The 20,292-nt window shown below is 34.2% G+C and overlaps 1 protein-coding gene across 4 annotated transcripts in view; it reads left to right on the plus strand.

Annotated features, from left to right (window-relative positions):
- Positions 1-19,893, plus strand: part of SEC16A (SEC16 homolog A, endoplasmic reticulum export factor) — a 48,214-nt gene extending 28,321 nt beyond the window's left edge. For 3 of the 4 annotated variants that reach the window (XM_072632934.1, XM_072632933.1, XM_072632936.1), the window contains 18 exons: positions 163-274; positions 598-703; positions 2,071-2,211; positions 3,197-3,310; positions 3,606-3,798; positions 5,790-6,053; positions 6,893-6,975; positions 9,477-9,524; positions 9,709-9,855; positions 10,494-10,574; positions 11,113-11,169; positions 12,585-12,699; positions 13,650-13,787; positions 14,209-14,303; positions 14,706-14,780; positions 15,400-15,459; positions 16,385-16,459; positions 18,239-19,893. In XM_072632934.1, coding sequence (XP_072489035.1) covers positions 163-274; positions 598-703; positions 2,071-2,211; positions 3,197-3,310; positions 3,606-3,798; positions 5,790-6,053; positions 6,893-6,975; positions 9,477-9,524; positions 9,709-9,855; positions 10,494-10,574; positions 11,113-11,169; positions 12,585-12,699; positions 13,650-13,787; positions 14,209-14,303; positions 14,706-14,780; positions 15,400-15,459; positions 16,385-16,459; positions 18,239-18,307 — 1,973 coding nt within the window. In that variant the 3' untranslated portion in view covers positions 18,308-19,893. The remainder of the gene's footprint in view (positions 1-162; positions 275-597; positions 704-2,070; positions 2,212-3,196; positions 3,311-3,605; positions 3,799-5,789; positions 6,054-6,892; positions 6,976-9,476; positions 9,525-9,708; positions 9,856-10,493; positions 10,575-11,112; positions 11,170-12,584; positions 12,700-13,649; positions 13,788-14,208; positions 14,304-14,705; positions 14,781-15,399; positions 15,460-16,384; positions 16,460-18,238) is intronic. The other variant, XM_072632935.1, reaches the window with a different exon arrangement.
- The last annotated feature ends 399 nt before the right edge of the window (positions 19,894-20,292 follow it).

A 20,292-nucleotide genomic window follows, 5' to 3' on the forward strand; every position in this document is an offset into this window, starting at 1 on the left:
CCAATGTGAACAAGTTGTTTTAAGTTTACTAAATGTTATCAGAAATATTTAGAATAAAGTCTTTTTTATTTTGCTTGTATAGATTTCAGGGACCTTGTAACTTTTCTTCTTTTCAAAAATGATCAATTATAGCTATTTCAGACTGCTTTTCTGTTTATTTAGCTTCTAAAGGCCTCTTAGATGCTGCACATTTTTGCTATCTAATGGCCCAGATTGGATTTGGGGTCTATACTAAGAAAACTACAAAACTTGTCCTAGTTGGATCGAATCACAGGTAGGGAAGCAAATGATTGCACTGGTTTTTGTGGTCGTTGTTGCTGTTTGTTTGTTTGTTTTAAAGAAAAGCTCTGACATTTTTGTCAAAGCTTCATATAGCAATTTCTGGTTATTTTTCTCTTGACTTTTACTCTTTTAGTAAAATCAGAACCATTTTTTAATCAAATGACTTTAATATTTATGCCATAAAAAAAAAAACTTCCCTGTATGTACTAAAGTTCCAGTTGACTCACCTTAGGCATGTATTTGAGTCACATACTATTATTGATTAGAATTACTTTCCTTTTTATCAAATTAATGTAATTTTCCTTCTCTTAATAGTTTGCCATTTTTAAAATTCGCCACCAATGAAGCTATTCACAGAACAGAAGCCTATGAATATGCACAGTCGCTGGGAACCCAGCCATGCTTCTTGCCTAATTTCCAGGTTAGAATTAATGATATATTTGGAATCTACAGTTTATGAATTTGAGTGGTCAGAGTTGGGGGAAATTTTTTTATGGTTAGTCTTCATTTTTAGCTGATGATGATTAAAATTTAAAAAGAAATTTTTCAAGGAAATTTTTGGCATGAAATAATCAAAATGAAACAGCATTAAGTTAAATTTATATTATGTGCCAGTCACCATGCTAGGTTCTTACTTGTCCAAAGACAAAAATGAAATAATTTCTGTCTTCAAGGAGCTTTTTCTGTCGTGGGGGATAACATGAACATATGTTAGTATGTCCAAAATGCATTTCAGATAAAATGTACTGTGTCCCAAAAATCTTAATGTAGTTCTGAGCTTTAATAGTTTAAACCTGCACTATGGTATTAAAGCTAATGACTGCACAAACACTTTTGGGACACCCTGAACAAAGTAAATTTTTTTTGGAGTGGAAGCACTAACATCTGTGGGCAGAAAGTTAAAAGCCTCATATCAAAAATGGTATTTGAATTGAATTTTGAAGGAAAACTAGGGATTCTGAGAGGCAGAGAGGAGAAGGAAATACATTCCTATATTGGAAACATGGAAGTGAATGACAGCCAGACTTGTCCTTGACGAATGTTATCTTGTACAACGTTGTGTAGTGGATAGATTGTCAGCATGAGAGATTTAAGACGACATAGCAGGCAGAAAAATAATCCTGCAGAAATGTTTTCTCTTGTAAATCAGAAAGAATTTGCTTTAAGGATTTCAAAATTATTTGCATTTTGGTTTTCATTTTAGTTCCTAAAATTTTTAGTTTCTCAAAGTTGGATCTGTTTATGAACCATGACCTGAAATCCTTTCATTCTGTCCTATCATAGGAAATGTTTCATCATCGTTTAAGTATGTTTAGGGGACACAATTTAAACTACAGCGCAAGTAATTGTCATAATGAGCTATGTTAGAATAGTCCCTACTCTTCTGGTTTGTTTCTAAACTAAAGACTTATTTTCCTCGATCTCAGTCACTTTTAAGTGAGGCATGATCATCTTTAGCATTATAAAATTCCAAAGCAAAAATTCCAAAGGTTATTCTGGAGAAGAAACAAAAGTTAAAATATTAGAATGTCTTTTGGGGAATGGGGCAGTACATGGGTATTGTCTGACTTGTACTTGATATTTCTCTGTAGATGAGAAGAATTTGGAAATGATTATACTTCCTTTGTGTCAGTGCACTAGTGCCAGATGTAAGATCTGCTTGCAGTCATGTACCAATTCAGATATGATGAGTTACTTTTTAGTGTAGAATAAACAAACATTAATTAGTGAGAGTTGACCAGACAGTAATTGAAAGGCATATAATACATCCTTATTTGATTCCTTTAGGTGTTCAAATTCATCTATGCTTGTCGACTGGCTGAAATGGGACTTGCTGCACAGGCCTTTCATTACTGTGAAGTCATTTCTAAAACTATTCTCAAACAGCCACGCCAGTATTCACCAGTGCTAATTAGCCAGCTCATTCAGGTACTTATTGTCTTCTTTCAGATTGTCTGGTTGCATAAGATTTTTGATATGTTTAGAGAGATGAAATACTAACTTTTAAAAATTAAGCTTTTTTTATAATAACTGATTATTAAGCAAACATTAATAGGAATTGCATAAATTTTCTTCCCACAGTTATTTTAATGTGCATCTTTTAGTAAAGTAGTTTTCAGTAACTTGTGCTGATTCATATATTTATTGATGATCTTAAGTTCACTGAAAATAGTAATGGTCTTTGTTCATCAGCATATTAGAAGCTTCATTTAGTAGAGTAGAATACTACACAACTTTCATATGAAGTATAGAACTTTAAAATACATCTCTGCCTGTTCAGTAGTTTTGTTGTTTATAAATGTACTCCTGTTTGATATTTTAAAGCAGAACTACATATTTATGGTCTATTGCTGATAAATAATGCATAAAGATGAATTTAAGTTGAGCTTTTGAAATTAAGCATGTGATTTGCCTGAGTATGCATATTTGTTATGAGAATTTTCTTTCTCTGATCTTTCTTATGGGTTTTTTTTTTAACCAACAGAAGGATGGGAGGAAGGAAAAACATAAATGCTTGTTAATTGAAAAGAAATAAAAGTTTTTTTTAAAATTAGTCTAATTATAGGCCTGCAAGGGATGAAATCTGGACCTGTGGTTTCATTGGTATAGAGAGGGCCCTGGTGAGGAAAGAGTGCTAAGAGGTGACTTGCCCAGCGTCATTGAGTCAATGTATTTAAGAGGTGGGACACAAATTCAGGTCTTACTAGGTTTGGGGGGCTGGCTCTGTTTACTGTGCCATGCTGTAAACTAAGTTTAAATGAGTAAGATTTCTGAAAGACCTGTTGAGTTCATTGAAAACTTGCAATAATACCATCAAAGAGGCATTTGCTCTAGGGTTTACTGTTTTGAAAAGTGATTTTGGTTTGGCAGATCTTACGATAGTAACAGCCCTTCGTTTTTTATGTTTTTCTAGATAGCCTCCCAGTTACGACTCTTCGATCCTCAAATAAAAGAGAAACCAGAACAGGAATCATTTATTGAACCTACTTGGCTAATACAGCTCCAGCAGTTGAAGAGGCAGATAGAGGTATAGAACTCATTTTACTGATAAGACAGTTTGGTGATTTTGTGTTTGAGAAAAATTGTTTCCTCATTTATTTACATATTGGAAATTTCAGATGTAATTGTTAAATGTGATTGTGAGAATTCCTAATTAGCAAAAACAAGCACTTTGGATTATTTGTTACTTTTGTGAAGAAGATTGAGTAAATGAGAAGTACTAATAATTAATATTTTATGCTCGATTCAGGTTGTTATAATGCAGATTATGCTTCCTGAAATTTTTACCTTCTTGAAAAATGGCTGAAATATTTCTCCTATAGGAGGGTGATGTAGTTTGGAATCAGGACAGAGCAACACCGCATCAATACCCAAGTACACCAAGCTCTGAACTGGAGCAGTATGATGGCACAGGACACGGTCAAGAAATTGGCCCAGGAACCGACAACCCATTATTAGCATCATTATTGCCTAATACAGAGCAGCCTAACCAAAACATTCGCCTTATGCCTTCAGGTGAGTGTTTTATATTCTCTATTTGAGAAGTAAATATACACTGAAGAAATTTCTATTAGGAGAAATCTTTCTGAAAATTAAAGCTTTGAATTTTTAAAATTTTAATGCCAGGAAAACAAAGGGATAACAGGCAATTAAGGGAAAAGATTAACAGTTACCATCACTTTGAGAGAGCTGTTTTGATCTTTTATGAATTGTTACTGAGTATACCATAACCCTTTTTCCTAATGGTTTCTGTTTGCCTTTCATCTTATTATGTTATAGATTGAGTACTACTCTTCACCACGATGAAGCAAGCATCCTTCTTTTATTCTTATGCTAGCAATAGCAAGGAAATCTATGATACATGTTACTTTAATTAGAAAACTCCTACCCTACCAGTTTTGATCAGTTTTCTTGTTGTTGCCTAATCAGTCACTCAATATCAAATATCAAATCACTCATTTTAACACAAGTCTTTAGGAAAGAAAGTTAAATATATTTGGTATGGAGTTTTGAATTACCAGTTATTTGTTGCAATAAAGATTGAAAGTAATTTACATTAACATAGATGTACATAAAATTATTTTACATTGGTTAGTACATGTAGGGCTTTTTGCTCCTATGACATGGTAAGAAACCGAGATGATACAGTCCACCTGCTGGTTCAGTTGTAGTTTTAGTGGAAATTATGTTGAAAAAAATTTTTAAGTACATTCATAATTCTCTTTGATACCTTTTCTTATGGGTGATCAGTACAGTTTTTGCTTCTTCCAAGAAAGTTATGTCTTCATTTATTTTGAGTCGTGTAAGGTTGTACCGCTTGTTTACTTGTGACATGTACCCATTTTGTGATATTTCCTCTTGCTATTCAGTTTTTGGCCAGGATCTTTTTTGATAAGTTTTCTACTCATTCTGGCTTACTCATCATTCATTTCTTCCAAAAAGTGAACATTGGTTCTGCATTTATTTTGTTCAGTGCACTGTGGGAGTCCTCAGAGGAGATAAATAAGACAAACTGTTTTTTGACTTTGTGTTAGGATTTTCTTAGCATTGTCAGTTTTACTTGTTACTTATGCTTCATGGATATGTGTTGCGGTCTTGGTTAGTTTCTTTTTCTGTCTCCAGTGCTTCTGATATTTTAATGAAGTTTTACTGTAATTTTTGGTTATATCTATTTTTTTCTTTAATTTATTTATTTACTGTTATATCTGTTTATTCTTTGATTATTTTAATTTTGATAGATTTTTATTCTTGAAGGTTTTTATTACCTCTTTTGTGTTTGTTGTTTGGAGAAGCCTGGCTCTCTCTTATCCTATTGCTGTGACATTTTGGATCTTTCCATCCTTTCTTTTCTCTCCCTTCCATCCTACATTAATATTTTTCCTTTCTCTGTTTTTCCTTACATTCATTTCACCTTATGCCTTTTATTTATTCTTTATCACTTAGGCATAGACCAAACATCTCATTTTAAAAATTTGTTTTTAATGATAAACTTACCTCACAACAAAAACAAAATAAACATACAGAAGAGGGGTAATAATATATTACCTCGAACCCCTAGCCTATAACAAGTCACAACCAAAGAAATTAGCAAACAATAAGCCAAAAAAAAAAAAAAGCTTTTATTTTATATCCCCTTCCTGGCCTTCAGTGAAGTTCCTTTACCATTCAGTTTTCCTTCTTTTGTTTCCTTTTCTTTAAGAAATAAAATAAAATTGTAGTTGATTCTGTATATATAGTTCCTATTCAGTCATTTTACTACAGCTTTGGGTATATTTTAATCCCCCAGATTTTTAAGAAATTTGTTTTAATCAGCTGAGATCCACCTCCTTATCCTTCCATCCCAATTCCCATTTCCCCCACCCCCAAATTAAGAATGTAAGGAAAAACAAAACCCATTGCTGTCCTGAACAGATTTATCTTTAGTAGAAAGTGCACTACTTTCCTCTTGTTGAGTTAAATTTTATGCAATGCAAAATCTAGGATGTTTTTCTTCTTTTATTGTATAGCTCCTCAGACCATCCTTGAGAATTCAGGCAGTGCGCCTGCTTCCTTCCATCAAGAAAAACCTGACAATGTGCCATTCTATCCAGTGCCTCCTGGACCTACAGGGCATGCCCCTGTATATGGACCACCAGTGTCTGTACCTGGGTTTTCAGATCAGTGTGGTCCTGAGCATGCATCTGTATATCCAGGGCCTAATGTATCTCCATGTGGGCAATCTCTCCAAGTGACAGATCAGCTGCCAGAAGAGTCTAGGAATCAGGACACAGGTTGGTCTCCTTAAGCAACTTGTATTTAACTTAAGGATTTGGTTTTCTTTTTAAATGAGATGGTATGATGAAAACTTAGCAGGTCACTTAAGGTTACTTGAGCATTAAACACTAGATACTTCAGTACTTCTCAAAAATCTGTGATTTCTTCAGCATGGAGATTTTCTCCACTGATTCCAACATGTACATTCATGAGCCTAATATCCCAGTCCTTCCATGCCTCAGTAGAAACCATCTTGATGAATTACTGTGGTCAAAAACAGATTCATCACGTGGTGGCCAAATATCCAGGGGTAAATTTTTTCAAACTAGCCATTGCTCAAATGAAAATCTCTCCTTGAGTTTGGGAAACCTTTCTAGCATGGCAAACATTATCTGCTTTTATGTTCTCCAGTCTTAGCCTTCAAGAACCCAGGATGAACTCTGCCCTGAAAAGGTATCAGAATAGTGCTCTTAAATGAAATTTAAATCATAATACAGAATATAAATAATAGTGGACATTCCTATCAAAGTAACTTTAGGATGTCGTCACTTTTGTCCTGAGATCACAATAAATGGTATCATGGATTAAAAAACTAAATCTTACATAGTTCCTGCCATTACTTTGCCATGAATGTGCTTGACTTGTTTTTAATTTTTTTTTAACTCAAAATTCAAATGTGACTTTAAAGAGAGCTGAAAATAGTTCAGGTAAAGCTTTAGTCTTGATTTTTGAAATTAGCTCATCAGAAGGCTAAGCATGTTCCTGAAGTTGCATATTATATCACTGTTACTCATATTTGCTTTCATTAAATGTTCATCAGTACTAAAACTCAAATAATTGTCTTTTTAATCAATAGGAAGACTGACACAGGAATCAGCCACTAGGAACTCTATTTCAGAACAAGGAGAAGAGGATTTTGGTGGGAAATTTGCCAATATGGTACTCAACCTGTATTTCCTTATATAGTCACCTCTGTGCCAGTGATATTCACTATTGCTGCTTCTTCAGCTGTAGTTGGAAAGAAAAACAGCTGCAGTTGAGAAAGGAGTTTGGCTTCAAATCAACTTTTAAATGTTTACATGAAGAAGCAATTCTAAACTTTAGTTTTTCAAAAGGAACTCCTAATAAAATGATTAAAGTCATGGGAGAAAGATAAATCACCTTTAAACTATTGCAAGCTGAGAAAGAGGGTGAACCTTTTCATATTGAGATGAAGGCAGTTACCTTAACTAAGTAAAAGAATGCTTGGACATATAAAATTACTTATTTATGATTTATATTTACATATATGCGGATATTTATATAAGTACTTAACATTATACGTAGCTTTTAGTATTTATACTCCTGAATCGCTAATTTCCACATTCCTGCCCTCCTAGAGATTCTGTTCAGAGTCCCTGAAATTTTCACTGCATTTCCTATAATGTGGACTTCTTTTTTCCTTTTTTATGGAAATAGTATTTTACTTTTTCCATTTACATGTAAAGATAGTTTTCAACATTCTTTTTTCATAAGAGTTTGAGTTCTGAATTTTTCTCCCTTTTTCCCCTCCCCAAGACACAAGCCACCTGATATAGCTCATACATTGCAATCAGTGTTAAACATTTGCACATTAGTCATGTTGTGAAAGAAGAAACAGGTCAAAAGGGGAAAAAACACACAAAGAACAAAAAAAGTAAAAATAGTATGCTTCGATCTGCATTCAGACTCCACCAGTTGTTTCTCTGGATTTGGATAGCGTTTTCCATCATGAGTCTTTTGGAATTATCTTGGATCATTGTATTGCTGTAAAGAGCTAAGTCATTTATAGTTGATCGTCACGCAGTGCTGTTACAGCGTTCTCCTGGTTCTGCTCATTTTACTCAGCATCATTAACATGGACTTATTTCTTAGAAATATTATATACCTTCAGTGTTTTACAACAAACTAGCCAAGAAGAACAGGCAGAGTTTCTTACATGAGCTATTAATATAACATTTTCTTTAAGAAATGCCTTGCTCATCCAGACAAACTTTGTAACACCAGACATTTTCAAATCTTGATTTTGATATGATGACATGAGAAATTATGCTGCCATTTCTTCTGTTCAGTTTAATAGAGGAAGGGTAATGCCATGGCTCAACTAAATATTCAAATTGTTGTATATATTTTCATTTAAATGCCATTTTGGTACATTTGAGCATGTAGAATCCACTTAAACTGTAAGCAAACATCATTTTCTGTGTAATAGAAACAGAAGACAAAAGGAACTTACTTCTGCAAGGATTAGGTAGTACTGTATGACATCATAATTGGAGGAAGTATTTTTTCTGCCTGACCTTGAGTGAAGATGTTCATTATGAACAACCTAGCCAAAATAGGGGGCTAGGGGTGGAGAGAGAATAAAAAATAATCTAGAAGAGTTTGATAATCCACAAACCAAATTGGAAGAATCTGCATTTTAATTCAGTAACTTAACGTGCCAACTTAGGTTTTATTAACATACACCACAGGAAGCAAATACTTTATGACAGTTTTTTATATAATGTACAAATGTAAAATAAATCCAGTGAACTTAGAGGACCGATTTTAAGTGCATTTTCCTTGGTCGCATATAAAACTTTGTAAGATTAAAACTTGGTAATTTCAAGAAACGCAAAATGCTGAAATAAACTACATTTTGTTTCTCTTGTCAAAAAAAGTGTCTTACTTCCCTTGTTTAGGATGTTAGTGAACATTTAGTGCCTTTAAAGAGATCTCTTTGGAATGAGAGCTAAACTAACGAAGATTTAATAATCTAAATCTGAGGGGGGACCATTTTGGTTATCTGAGTTAAGAAACTTCCATTACAGATAACTTCCCCAGGGTTTACAATCTACTTTATTGTTGTTTTTACTTATTAAAAGTATAGTAAGTTATATCTTAGTTTTAATTGTTGTCATTTGACTTGATCTTCTGTCTTTTTTAAAACTAGATCTGTGATTTCATAGGTGTACAAGCTCCTAGTGAGGGACTTTTTCTAAACCAATGGAGATTGGTACCATCTCTGCAAAAGCAAGAGATTCTGGCTACTCTTCTTGGGCTAGTTTGTTGTGAAACACTGGAGAGAACTGCCTAGGGCACTGAAAAGGGGTTAAATGATTTGCCTTTGATCATTTGGTTAGTATGTGTCAGAGGTAGGACTTAAAACCTGGTCTTCTTTATCCATGCTGCTTCTCTGATCCTGATTTTTGTAACAAGTAGCCACTTGTCTCTAAAAAAATTAAAAATGGGGATTTAAAGTGTAACTTAACAGAAACTTTTTTTTAAAATAGTTTAAAATCAGTAATTAGTATGTAATCCACAAGTATAATAAATATCTTTATTTTCTGCAAGAAATGTTTGCACAAAAACTTTAATATTTGCAAAGAGACATTATGTAGTTGCTTACTAAAAAGCATGTGCTCACTTTATCTAAACAGGCACTAGAACGAAGATCCAGAACTACCTCCCAGTCTTCAGCACACATGGTATAGTATATCTGTGCTGCTTTTACTAGTTCTTCATCTTTGTTAATAATTCATCTTTTTCTGTTTGAATCATTTTATTATTTTGCCATCTCAGTAATGTTTTTAAGGGTTCATTCGAAAATGATTCCTAATCTCTTTTAAGTTGCATTGATATAAACCTTGCATTCCCCATGTTTTGGAATAGGATTATTCCAGAAAATATCCTGAATCCTATAAAGGACGAGAGCGTTCTAATTCTGCTGGGCAGCAGCCTTCTCCCCCTCCAGCTTTTGCTTCTGAAGTAAAGAGACCAACCAAAGATGTCAAAAAAGACGCGAAGGAACCTAAGAAGGTAAAAGCACATAATATCTCTAAGGATGACTTTTAGAAAAAACAATATCAATTCTAGAGTAAAGATTTTGGTATGTGAAGATAAATAGGAAATTTGGAAGAATATTTTAAGATTTAGAATATTAACTCCAGCATTGTGGCATGTGCTTAAGAATCCTGTCCTTCTACTGGGGAAGCTGAGGCTGTTGGAGTGCTAGAGTTTGCAGGTTCTCTGTTGCAGTGGGTTAAGCCAATTAGGTGGCCATACTAATTCTAGCCATGAGCTAGAATAGTGAGCTCCTGAAAGCTGGAGACCACCAGGCTGCCCAACTGGTCTAAGTTAGAAACTGGGCAGGTCAGTAGTTCCTGTGGTGATCCATCAGGTTCATTAGTGGCCACGGCACTTCCAGTCTCAGAGACAGGGAGACTCAGTCTCACCTTACCTGCTTCCCACCCACCCTACCCCACAAAAAAAGACTAGGGAATGCATGGTTCTATATTTTTGGCCCTTCTACTGGCTTTCTCTTCCTCCTCTTTCTAACTTATAAAATGGGGTTATTCTTAGGTTGATGTAATGTCTTCATTAGCTTGTTGATATTTTAAGGAAGAAAAGCTTCCCAAGTACTTATTTTTATTTTGCCTTTTTTTTTAAATGTGTAGAGTGGTGAGTCTTGGTTTTCTCGTTGGCTCCATGGGAAAAAAAAGACAGAAGCTTATCTGCCAGATGACACAAACAAATCGGTAAGTGTTTTTAAATATGACCAACTAATATGCTTATATCTTTTCTAGTTCACAAATACATTTGAAACCAGGCTAAAGGCAAGTGTAGAAATTTTAATAAAAATGAAAAATATATCAATAGTTGATAATTAAGTATATGTATAAAATGGAGGCAGCTAGGGGTCACTGGGTCTTTAGTCAGAAAGACCTTTAGTCAGAAAAGTAAATCTAGTCTCAGATACTTACTAGCTGTGAGACCCATGTCAGGTTACTTAGCTTCTGCTTACTGTAATCTACTGGAGAAGGAAATAGCAAACTGCTCCATTATCTTTGCCAAGAAAACCCCATGGACAGCGTTGGTTTGATATGGTCCATGATGTTTTTGACAAGGTCACAAATAGTTGCTCGTAACTGAACAGTTAACTAAATAAGTATAACATAATTATTCAGTGATGTGGAATCCTCTAAGAACAGTTGTGTCTTATGTATTTAACAAGATAATTAGGAAAATTAAAATGTCATAAATTAACCTGTTTTATTTGATTTTAAATCTTTACAGATTGTTTGGGATGGAAAGAAACAGCGCTGGGTGAATTTAGATGAGCCAGAAGAAGAGGTAAAACATTTTTATACCTAGGAAGGAGACTTTTCCCTTTTAGTTTTTATTGTTATCTTTTTGTATTTCCCTGTTTATTTCCCAATATGCCTTTCCCCTCTCCTAGAAAGCCTTTCCTTATGGTAAAGAATAGAAAAGAAAGGGGGAAAAAAAGTTCAAAACTAGCCTACATATTAACCAAACCTGATGTTGTACCCATGATCACCCCTCTCTACAGAGCAAGGAGTGAGGTGTATTCTTATATCCCTGGAGGCCTTTTCATCTTTATACTTTCACAGAAGTCAGTTTTGGTTTTTATTTTTTCACTGCTGTTCTTTCCATTTACAGTCTTGTGGTCATTATATATATATTGGTCTCCCAGTTTTACTTCACTTTGCATCAGTTCATATGTTTTTCCATATTTCTCTGTTTACCATATTGATTATTTCTTGCAGTGAAGTAATATTCCATTAGAATCAGGTACCACAGTTTGTTTATCTATTCCCCAATAGATTAGTATCTACTTTATTTTCAGTTCTTTCAGCTACAAAGTAAGTGCTGCTTTTTAACCATTTTAGAGTATTTTAGAGAAGGTTTTTTTTTTTCATCATTTACTTTTTTGGTAGTATATTTCTAGCAGTGGGATATGGACATTTTAGTTACTTTCTTAGCTTAATTCCAGTTTGCTTTCCTGAATGATTGGGCCACATCATAGCTGCACTAGTATTGATCAGCGTGCCTTTCTTTTGACAACCTCTCAGTGTTAACTATTTCCATTTTTTTTGTCATCTTTACTAATTTGACATGATACTTAAGAATTGTTTTAATTTGCATTGATCTTTCTTTAATGATTTCAGACCAGTCTTTCATATGGTAATTAATAGTTGATATAGTTCTTGGGAAAACTGTTGGTTCATATTCTTCTATCACTTATTCATGGAAGAATGGCTTTTGGTGTAGTATATTTGCATTAGTTCCTGATGCAAAGATTTTTTTTTTTTCCTAGAGGACTGCTCACCTTAACCTAGTTGTGATTTTGTTAATGCAAAAGCTTTTCCATTTCATATAATCAAAATTCTTTTTTAAATTTTTCTGTTGCCTCCACCGTACCTTTTTGTTTATTAATTCCCCCTCTGGTCTTAGCCATGAACGATACTTCATCTTTTTCTTTTCTAATATTTTTATGTCATAACCTTTAATAATTCAGGTCATTTACTTATCTTGAGATTATTATGGTATATAGTGCAAGATGTTGAAGTAAACCTATTTCTTCCAAACAGTTTACCTATTGGGAAAAGGCTTTGTAAGAACAAAAAAGGGGTTGTTTTCCAGCCAGATTTGGAAAACTTATCTTTATCTCTTGAAACTCAATGTTGAGTTTTTATCAGATTATATTTTACTTTGTTCCTGGGGTTAGCTATTTTTTTTTCTTGCAGAACAAACCACCACCTCCGCCTCCATCATCATTTCCTAAGCTTCCTCAGGTTGCTGCTCCTCCAGGTCCTGGTGGCCCCACCAATACCTCTGTTAACATGTTTTCCAAAAAAGCAGGTAACAGTATCAAACTATAATATAGAACACATATAGATATTATTCATTATACAAATGTTTTGTATCTGAGAACTGTAAACCATGATTGTCAAGTTAAACAGTTTTTCACCTCATTTTAAAAGCATTTATTGACTTTTAAGGGTGGATGTGGGTGGGTGGGTTGTGTATACACAAAAACCCGATTTCTTTAGTATATGTAGGAACTTAGAATTTAGAGATGGCAAGGACTTAGAGATTGTATTGTCCAATTCCCTCATGTACAGATCAGAAAGCTGAGGCCAAGACTGGGACATAGATACTTTGGTTCCAAGTTGTTTATAGATTATCAGATACTATACTCTGCTGGCTTGGGTGCAGAGAAATTTAAAATTAATAGAAAATATGAACAATAAAAACTTAAGTTTCTAGCATAAGTAATTTCATTGATTTGAATATTGAGCACTGAAACAAGTCCCTGGTCCTCTCTAAGTAAATTTGTCTTCCCTCTATGACAGAAAAATCTATGACCTTGCAGCCAACCTAATGATTCATCTCTCAGAGCATAGCTAGCTGAGTACTTGGCCTGTAGATGCACTGTCAGCAGGTATAAATCAAAGTTTATAAAGCTTGATAGAACTTGCCAGAATTTGCATTGCCATGACCACTAGAATCAAGATCTGGCCTCTATGCAATGAGGCATCAGAATAGGACTAGTGAAAATAATTTAGTTAGAAAACAGTGAAACAATCTTCCTTTTACCATCCCTTTCCCCCTAAAAGGAAAAGCTAGACAAAAAGTATACATAGTATCTAAAGTGAGGTGCACATGAGTATACAAAGTATTAAAGATACTACATGCAATGTTAAAATTTATTCTTGTCATTTCTTCCCTAACAAAATAAAAATTGAATTTTTGATATAAAAAATGCCTGATTATGTTGATGTTAATTAGGATTCCTTTCTTCTTCACAGCAGGAACAAGGGCACGTTATGTCGATGTTTTAAACCCAAATGGAACAAAACAGAGTGGACCTGTACCTGCACCCTCAGATTTATTTGCTCCACTAGCACCACTTCCCATTCCTTCAAATTTGTTTGTACCAAATTCAGGTATGCCAAACAATAATGAACCTCTTTTTAATCAGAGCATCAAAGCCTTCCTTGCCATTAACCACAAATCTTATTTCTAAATTCTGGGTTTTTTTTCTTGCCCCAGGATAACAGTGACAGAAGTTAAATCCTCTGTTGCTTCTCTGTGAAGAGCTTTGATAAAGATTTTAAAGTTTTAAAAATTAAAAAGCCAGGGTCTCATATATACATTTGATGATAGTTGTAATGACTTTCAGAATGACCCCACCCTAAGAAACATCATGATTATAACTTAATTTTCCCAAGAGATTTTAGTTTGAATAACAGAATGGTTCTTTCTCTCTCTCTCTCTCTCTCTCTCTGTCTCTGTCTCTTTCTCTCTGTCTGTCTCTCTGTCTGTCTCTCTCTCTGTCTCTCTCTCTCTCTCTCTTTCTTTTTAAAGCTAATGCAGAGGAGCAGCCTTTGGAAAACAGTGGCCTAGAGGGGCAGGCACTCGATGCATACCAACCTGATCCAGAGCCTGCTGCAGAACCACAGGTAAACAGTGAGGTGGAAAAATATTTATAGTTAACTTTGGGAAATGAATGTTTTGCTGTGCTCTTGAAAAATTTCAGTTATGCTTAAGGTTGTCTTTTCTCATTTAACATAAACGTGAGAATAAAAAGGTTGAAAATTGTGCTTGTGTTTCATAATTTAGTGATTTTACTGAGTTATAATAAAGGAAATGCCATTAAAACTACTTTCTAAAATGGATGGTTTTCTGTCAGTAGTACCAGTTTTAAAAAGGTAGTTTTGACCATAGGAGAATATCAGAAAAAAACTTTTTCTATGGTAAGATAAAATTTGTTCTGCATCCATTACTACTCTCTCTGATAAACAAGGTTTTGAACATCGTTTAATCTGAACAGCCATGACTTTTTTTCTGTTCTTTCTGGTTAGTTGTTAAACTCTGCCACATTGCTACCTGGTTCTGAAAACTCATCTTCAAATATGGATGGTCTCCAGTCAGGAGAGGTAAGATATTCCTCCTCTTCCCTCCCCCCCCAAACTGTAAATAATTTCTTAGTCATTTGTATTGGTTTGAGTTTTTGAAATAGAATGCTTAGTGAACTTTGTCTTCCCTATATTTTATATATATATGTATATATATATTTGATTTATGAAGTATAAATTAAAGACTAGAAAACAGAAAGTTAAATGCAAAAAAAAAATGTCAAATGTGTTAATTTTTCTGCTTGGATCACTTTTTTTCTATTTTAAATGTGTCTTTAAATGTCCCAAAATTAAGAGTTTTAAAGTTCAGGTTTTATTTTCTCCTTTCTCATCATAGCATGTAATAATTCTTTTAATCTGTCAAATATGTGCTGCTGTAAAGGGGAGAATCTGGCTTAGGTTAAATGGATTCCCTTCCTCCCCAAACTAATTTTTATCAACTCTAATTTATTTCTTACTAAATAAAACTACTTGTTTAAAAATAAAATTTAAACTAACTGGCTTTTTAAAATTTGATATCTGGTTGACTCTAATGACAACGTAAAACTTTTTGAAAAGAAAATCTATGGCTTGGGGCAGTGACATGCATGATGATTTTTTTATTTGTGTGTGTTTTGTGTGTGTTCTTGCTATTTTGTAGCTTTCGCGCTGTAGTTCAATGAGTTCATTATCACGTGAAGTAAGCCAGCATTTTAATCAGGTACATGTGGCTGGCAATTTTCAGTTAACATGAAAGCTTTTATTTTTGGTTTCATTCCATTTCCCCCCTTTGGGAGAGGGAAGGTTTGGTGGGTAGGGGTCCGAATGTGTTCACTTTCTAACATGTCATCCTATTATTTTACTAAACATAAATTAACTAAGGATGCAGTGTTCCTTACTGAATTTGGTCTTAAGGGTTTTGAATTTTAATATACTAATTCACAAAAGAGAAAATTTAGCTTAAAATATTCATTGTTTAGGAGCACATTATTTGAGTTCATTTTCTTAGTGTCTAAAGTGAAATATTTGACCTTATCAATGTGAGGTATGATTCAGAAGGCTCAAAACAGGGTGCTGCAATTTGGAAATCAAGTTAGATTCCCTGTGATTGAAGACATGAAGATGTGTTTGTAACAAAAGAGGAGAGTAACAGTAATAACCCTATGACCATCATTTTTAGGCAGTAAAGGAATTCTTCATCTTTATGTGTATCATAGACTTAAATTTTGTTTATGTTGGGGCCACTAGAAAAGTTGTCATGGCTTTTGGTGTTTACATTAAAATAGTGTGTTATTGGGCCCTTTTAATGTCTTACATAACAAGCTCTACTAACTGCTACAGAGTACTAATTTAATCAGTTTGGTGCTGGGCTCTCCTAATTTGTGCATGCTTTGGTTTTCAAAACTCTTGGTTATGCATGCTGCATTATGTTTTTTTATCATTTTCTGTGGGCCATTAAATAAACCCGGAGTTGCAGGAAATGCCTAAGATCTGTTCTGTTTCCATGTGAGTTTTGAATCATTTGTCCATAGAAATTACAAATAATTATTTGAAATGATAGCTGTATTCTACAAATGAGCAGATGGGTAAAGTAAATTTTGTTGTTTAATATGGTGTTAATGAAATGGATTATTCACGGTTTACAGCCTCCTAATCAGCCACCATCAGGAGGAGCTACAGTGGGAACAGTACCATTCTATAATCCTTCTCAGTTTGCACAGGTAGGTGACATACTTCCCTTCTTCACTGTTGTTTATGATATATATGTTTAATGATCCTTCCCCTCTGTACTTCATCCCTCCCCCTTTTTCCCCCAAGTAATAGTAAAAATTCTTGGAGCAATTTATCTGTTCTTCATCTTTTTCTTACTTTTTGGCATAACTCAGCTCTCATAACTTAGATGTAAAGGCAGTTAGGTATGATGAAGTTAAGTGCCAGACCTGGAATTAGGAAAACTGAATTCAAATGAAGCTTCACACACTTAGTAGCTGTGTGACCCTGTTACATAGCAAGTCACTTCACTTCTGTGTGTATTGGTTTTCTCAGTTGTAAAATAGGAATAATAATAGCACCTACCTCCCAGGGTTATGAGCAGCTAGGTGGCGTAGTGGATAGAACCCTGGGTTTAGAATCAGGAAGACTTAAATTCAGGACTTCAAATCTATCCCCAGACACTTATTAGCTGTGTGACCCTGGGCAAATCACTTAACCCTGTAAGCCTCAATTTCCTCATCTGTAAAATGGGCTAGAAATGGAAAGGCAAACCACTCCAGTATCTTTGCCAAGAAAACCCAGATTGGGTCATGATGAGTCAGACATGACTGAAACAACTCAACAACAACCCAGGGGGTTGTTGTGAGGACAAAATATGAATATTTGTAAAGTGCTTAGCACAGTACACACTTAATAAATTCTTCCCTTCCTCCATTTTTCCCTCGTTCCTATTATTAGACTTCCATTTCTTTCTTTTTATATACATAGCCGTGTGCTTTGTCTGTTTGTACTCATTTATAGTTTACCTGGAATAGGACATCATTCAGTTTTGTTAATTTTGCAACAGATTTGGTTGCAGGACATGCTCTCTCTACTCCTCCACCCACCCCACCCCCCCGCCCCCACCTCCCCACACCACCCCACCCCAGTACTTGTTAGGAGTTCAGCTGCTACAGAAATGTTGACTAAATAAACATATATTGTCAGATTATTAAAGCTTAATTTTTTTTTTTTACTAATAGGCAGTAAAGCTTTTGAAAAAGAAAATTAAACTATTTTAAAAGAAATAAAATTTTAAAATTAGATAATGTTATAAATTTAACATTGAACATCAGTTCAGAAAGTTAATCTTGTTTAGTTAAGTCTTTAAATTAGGTTCAATAAGTAATATATCTTAACTTTTTAATCATTCCCTCTAAATCTCCATCAGTATTCTTTGTTAACTTTTACTGTATACTGCTATATTGTTCTTCAAAAATATTCTACAAGTTTGTAATTTCATGAGCAATGATCAATATTCTTTGTTTCCCTATAGCCACTCCTTGGGGGTTGGATTTTGTTGCTTTTAAATATTTTTACCATTTTGTCAAGTCCGAGTTGATACCTCCAAGTAGTCTTAATTTGCACATCTTTGATTATTAGTGAGGTTGAATATCTTTTCTAGTAATTATTAATAATTTGTGTTTCCTTCTTTGAAAAATATTCTCTATATCTTTTGACCATAGACATGCAGTTAAATTTAACCTTTTTTTTTAGTAGACACCAGGCAACTTGGAAATTTTCAAAATTCCAACAATTAAAATAGTTATGTGGTTATATAGCAAAGGATCTCACTTAGAAAAATATACTTGTTTTTCTTTGGGTTGTAATGGCCTATTTAATTTTTATCACATGCCTCCATTTTCCCCCCATAAACTATATAGTTATATATTACAAGAAAACTTCTTACTTCTGCATATAATTGAGACAGTAAAGTCTTTGACTTAATGCAGTTTGTTTCATTTCAGCCATCTGCCACCACTGGAAGTTCCAGACTGGGAAGAATTGGTCAGAGGAAGTATCCAACACTGAAGTAGACTGTTTTGTCCTTTGAATTAGCTATTGAAACACTTGAAATTCTGAGATCCTGATAATTCAGTTTTATTGCACATGGTATAGCTATTCTGTTCTGAAATTGACATAGCTGTAATTTAATACTGATTTTTCTTCTGGTTTCCTTTTCTTGCAGTCCATCTGTGAATTATTTTCAAAAATAATTCCAGTTTCCTTTAAGATCCTAGTTGGAAAGGCTAAATCTGTGAACCATTAGAGGGAAATAGTTGATGTCTATCACTCATACCAACTTCAGATCTGCAACCAAAGGCAGTTCCTTCATCCTTATAATTTTGGAACCTACTAGAGTGATTTAAGAATATAAAGTTAGTTTTTGCCCTAGTAACAGAAGTGCATTTCCTTTCCTGTAGCAAATATATTTCCACTTTTACCTAACTCTCTGTGGCCTTACTAGGACCATAACTAATTTTAATGCACATAAAGTTACAGTGATGTTTGTCTATATATGAAGGGTGTTCAGTTATCAAGAGAGCATCAGCAAAAGAACATGTGTCTTAGGCTATAACTGGCACATACCGATCTTGGGGGCCACAGCTGATCCAAATTAACCATTGTTAAATGAAAACTGTGACTGTAATAAATTTGGTTTGGATTTTACCTAGTATGTATGTAGCTTGTGTTTAGCCTCATTGTAAAGGAAATTGTATAGTACAAAAAGCTCTTGTATAATAGTCAATGCTGTACTCTTCTGAGGAGTGATTTTTTTTTTTTACAGTGCAATATGGTTAAGTTGCTTTTTTTCTCTCATACTATTGGCACAGTTTAATTACAATGGTCACATCTTGAAAATAGTTCACCACAATAGAATCCTGTCTGAAATCCTGGAATCTGTTATTTCTGCCCTCAAGCAGTTTTCATATTAAGGTCTTAAATAGCTTATATATTGAATATCAGTCTTGCTAAACTGCAAATATAGACCTCTACTTAATGACCTTGAAATTCTTTTCGGTTTAATTTAGAATATTTTCAATACTATTCATACTGGTTAAGCCTGAAGAGGCCCAATGAGAGAGAAGATTTAATATTTATGAAATCAATAGGTCATACTTTCTTTAGGTTTTGCTGGGGGAAGATGAATAATTTGTTACTTTGGTATTTGAACCTCTAAGAGTAGACTTGATGTAAATGTGGAATTAGTATTGGTCCTTCCTTTTTATCTAGCTAACATTTGAATTAAAGAGGGGAGAGAAATTTAAATTCCAAAATGTTTTTCAGGGTTGTACAATTCAATTTAGAATTCATTCATTTCAACTTACAAAAAGGCAAGTCCTGGTGGAAACACAGTCTTTTGTTTAATGAATGATCCATAGCTGGACCCTCTCATCAGCAGTCAATGTGATTTTTTTTTTTGGTCTTCAAAACTTTGTTTGGATCCTTGGCTTCCTACAGTTCAGCCCTGCTGCCGGTTGTTCTTTCCGCATAGACTGCCAAACACCTTCAAGAAGGCTTCCTCTGATCTGGGAGCTGCTATTTTTCCTAAAAGTGTTAGATTTGACACTGTAAATTCTTAAATAAAATATTTTGCGCTCTGGAGCACTTTCATATTTTACTTTCCTTGTCGTTATTGGTATCAAACTAAATTAGGTGAAATGATTATCCTGGCATGCCTGGGTTTTCCATGTCAACATGTAAAAAGTCTTGACCACATCCAAATGTTTAAAAAGTAGACAGACCTTTATTACAATCTATGGGGTATTAACAAAGTAAGAATTTCATTTTGCTATTCATTAGAGATACATAGTAAAACACATTTGGATCCTGTGATAAACACAGCCTAGGAGTAAAGAAAAGATACCAGATCACTTGACTCCAGAAATTCCCTGACCAGCTTGAACTGCTGCTCACTGAAGTAAAACAGTTTAGGCAGCTAGGTGGCCTAATGCATAGGCATTAGACTTGTAATCAGTACTTGAGTTCAGATCCTGCCTTTAGTAACTGTGTGACTGAG

The sequence above is a fragment of the Notamacropus eugenii genome, chromosome 1 (assembly GCF_028372415.1).
Source record: "Notamacropus eugenii isolate mMacEug1 chromosome 1, mMacEug1.pri_v2, whole genome shotgun sequence".
NCBI lineage: Eukaryota > Metazoa > Chordata > Mammalia > Diprotodontia > Macropodidae > Notamacropus > Notamacropus eugenii.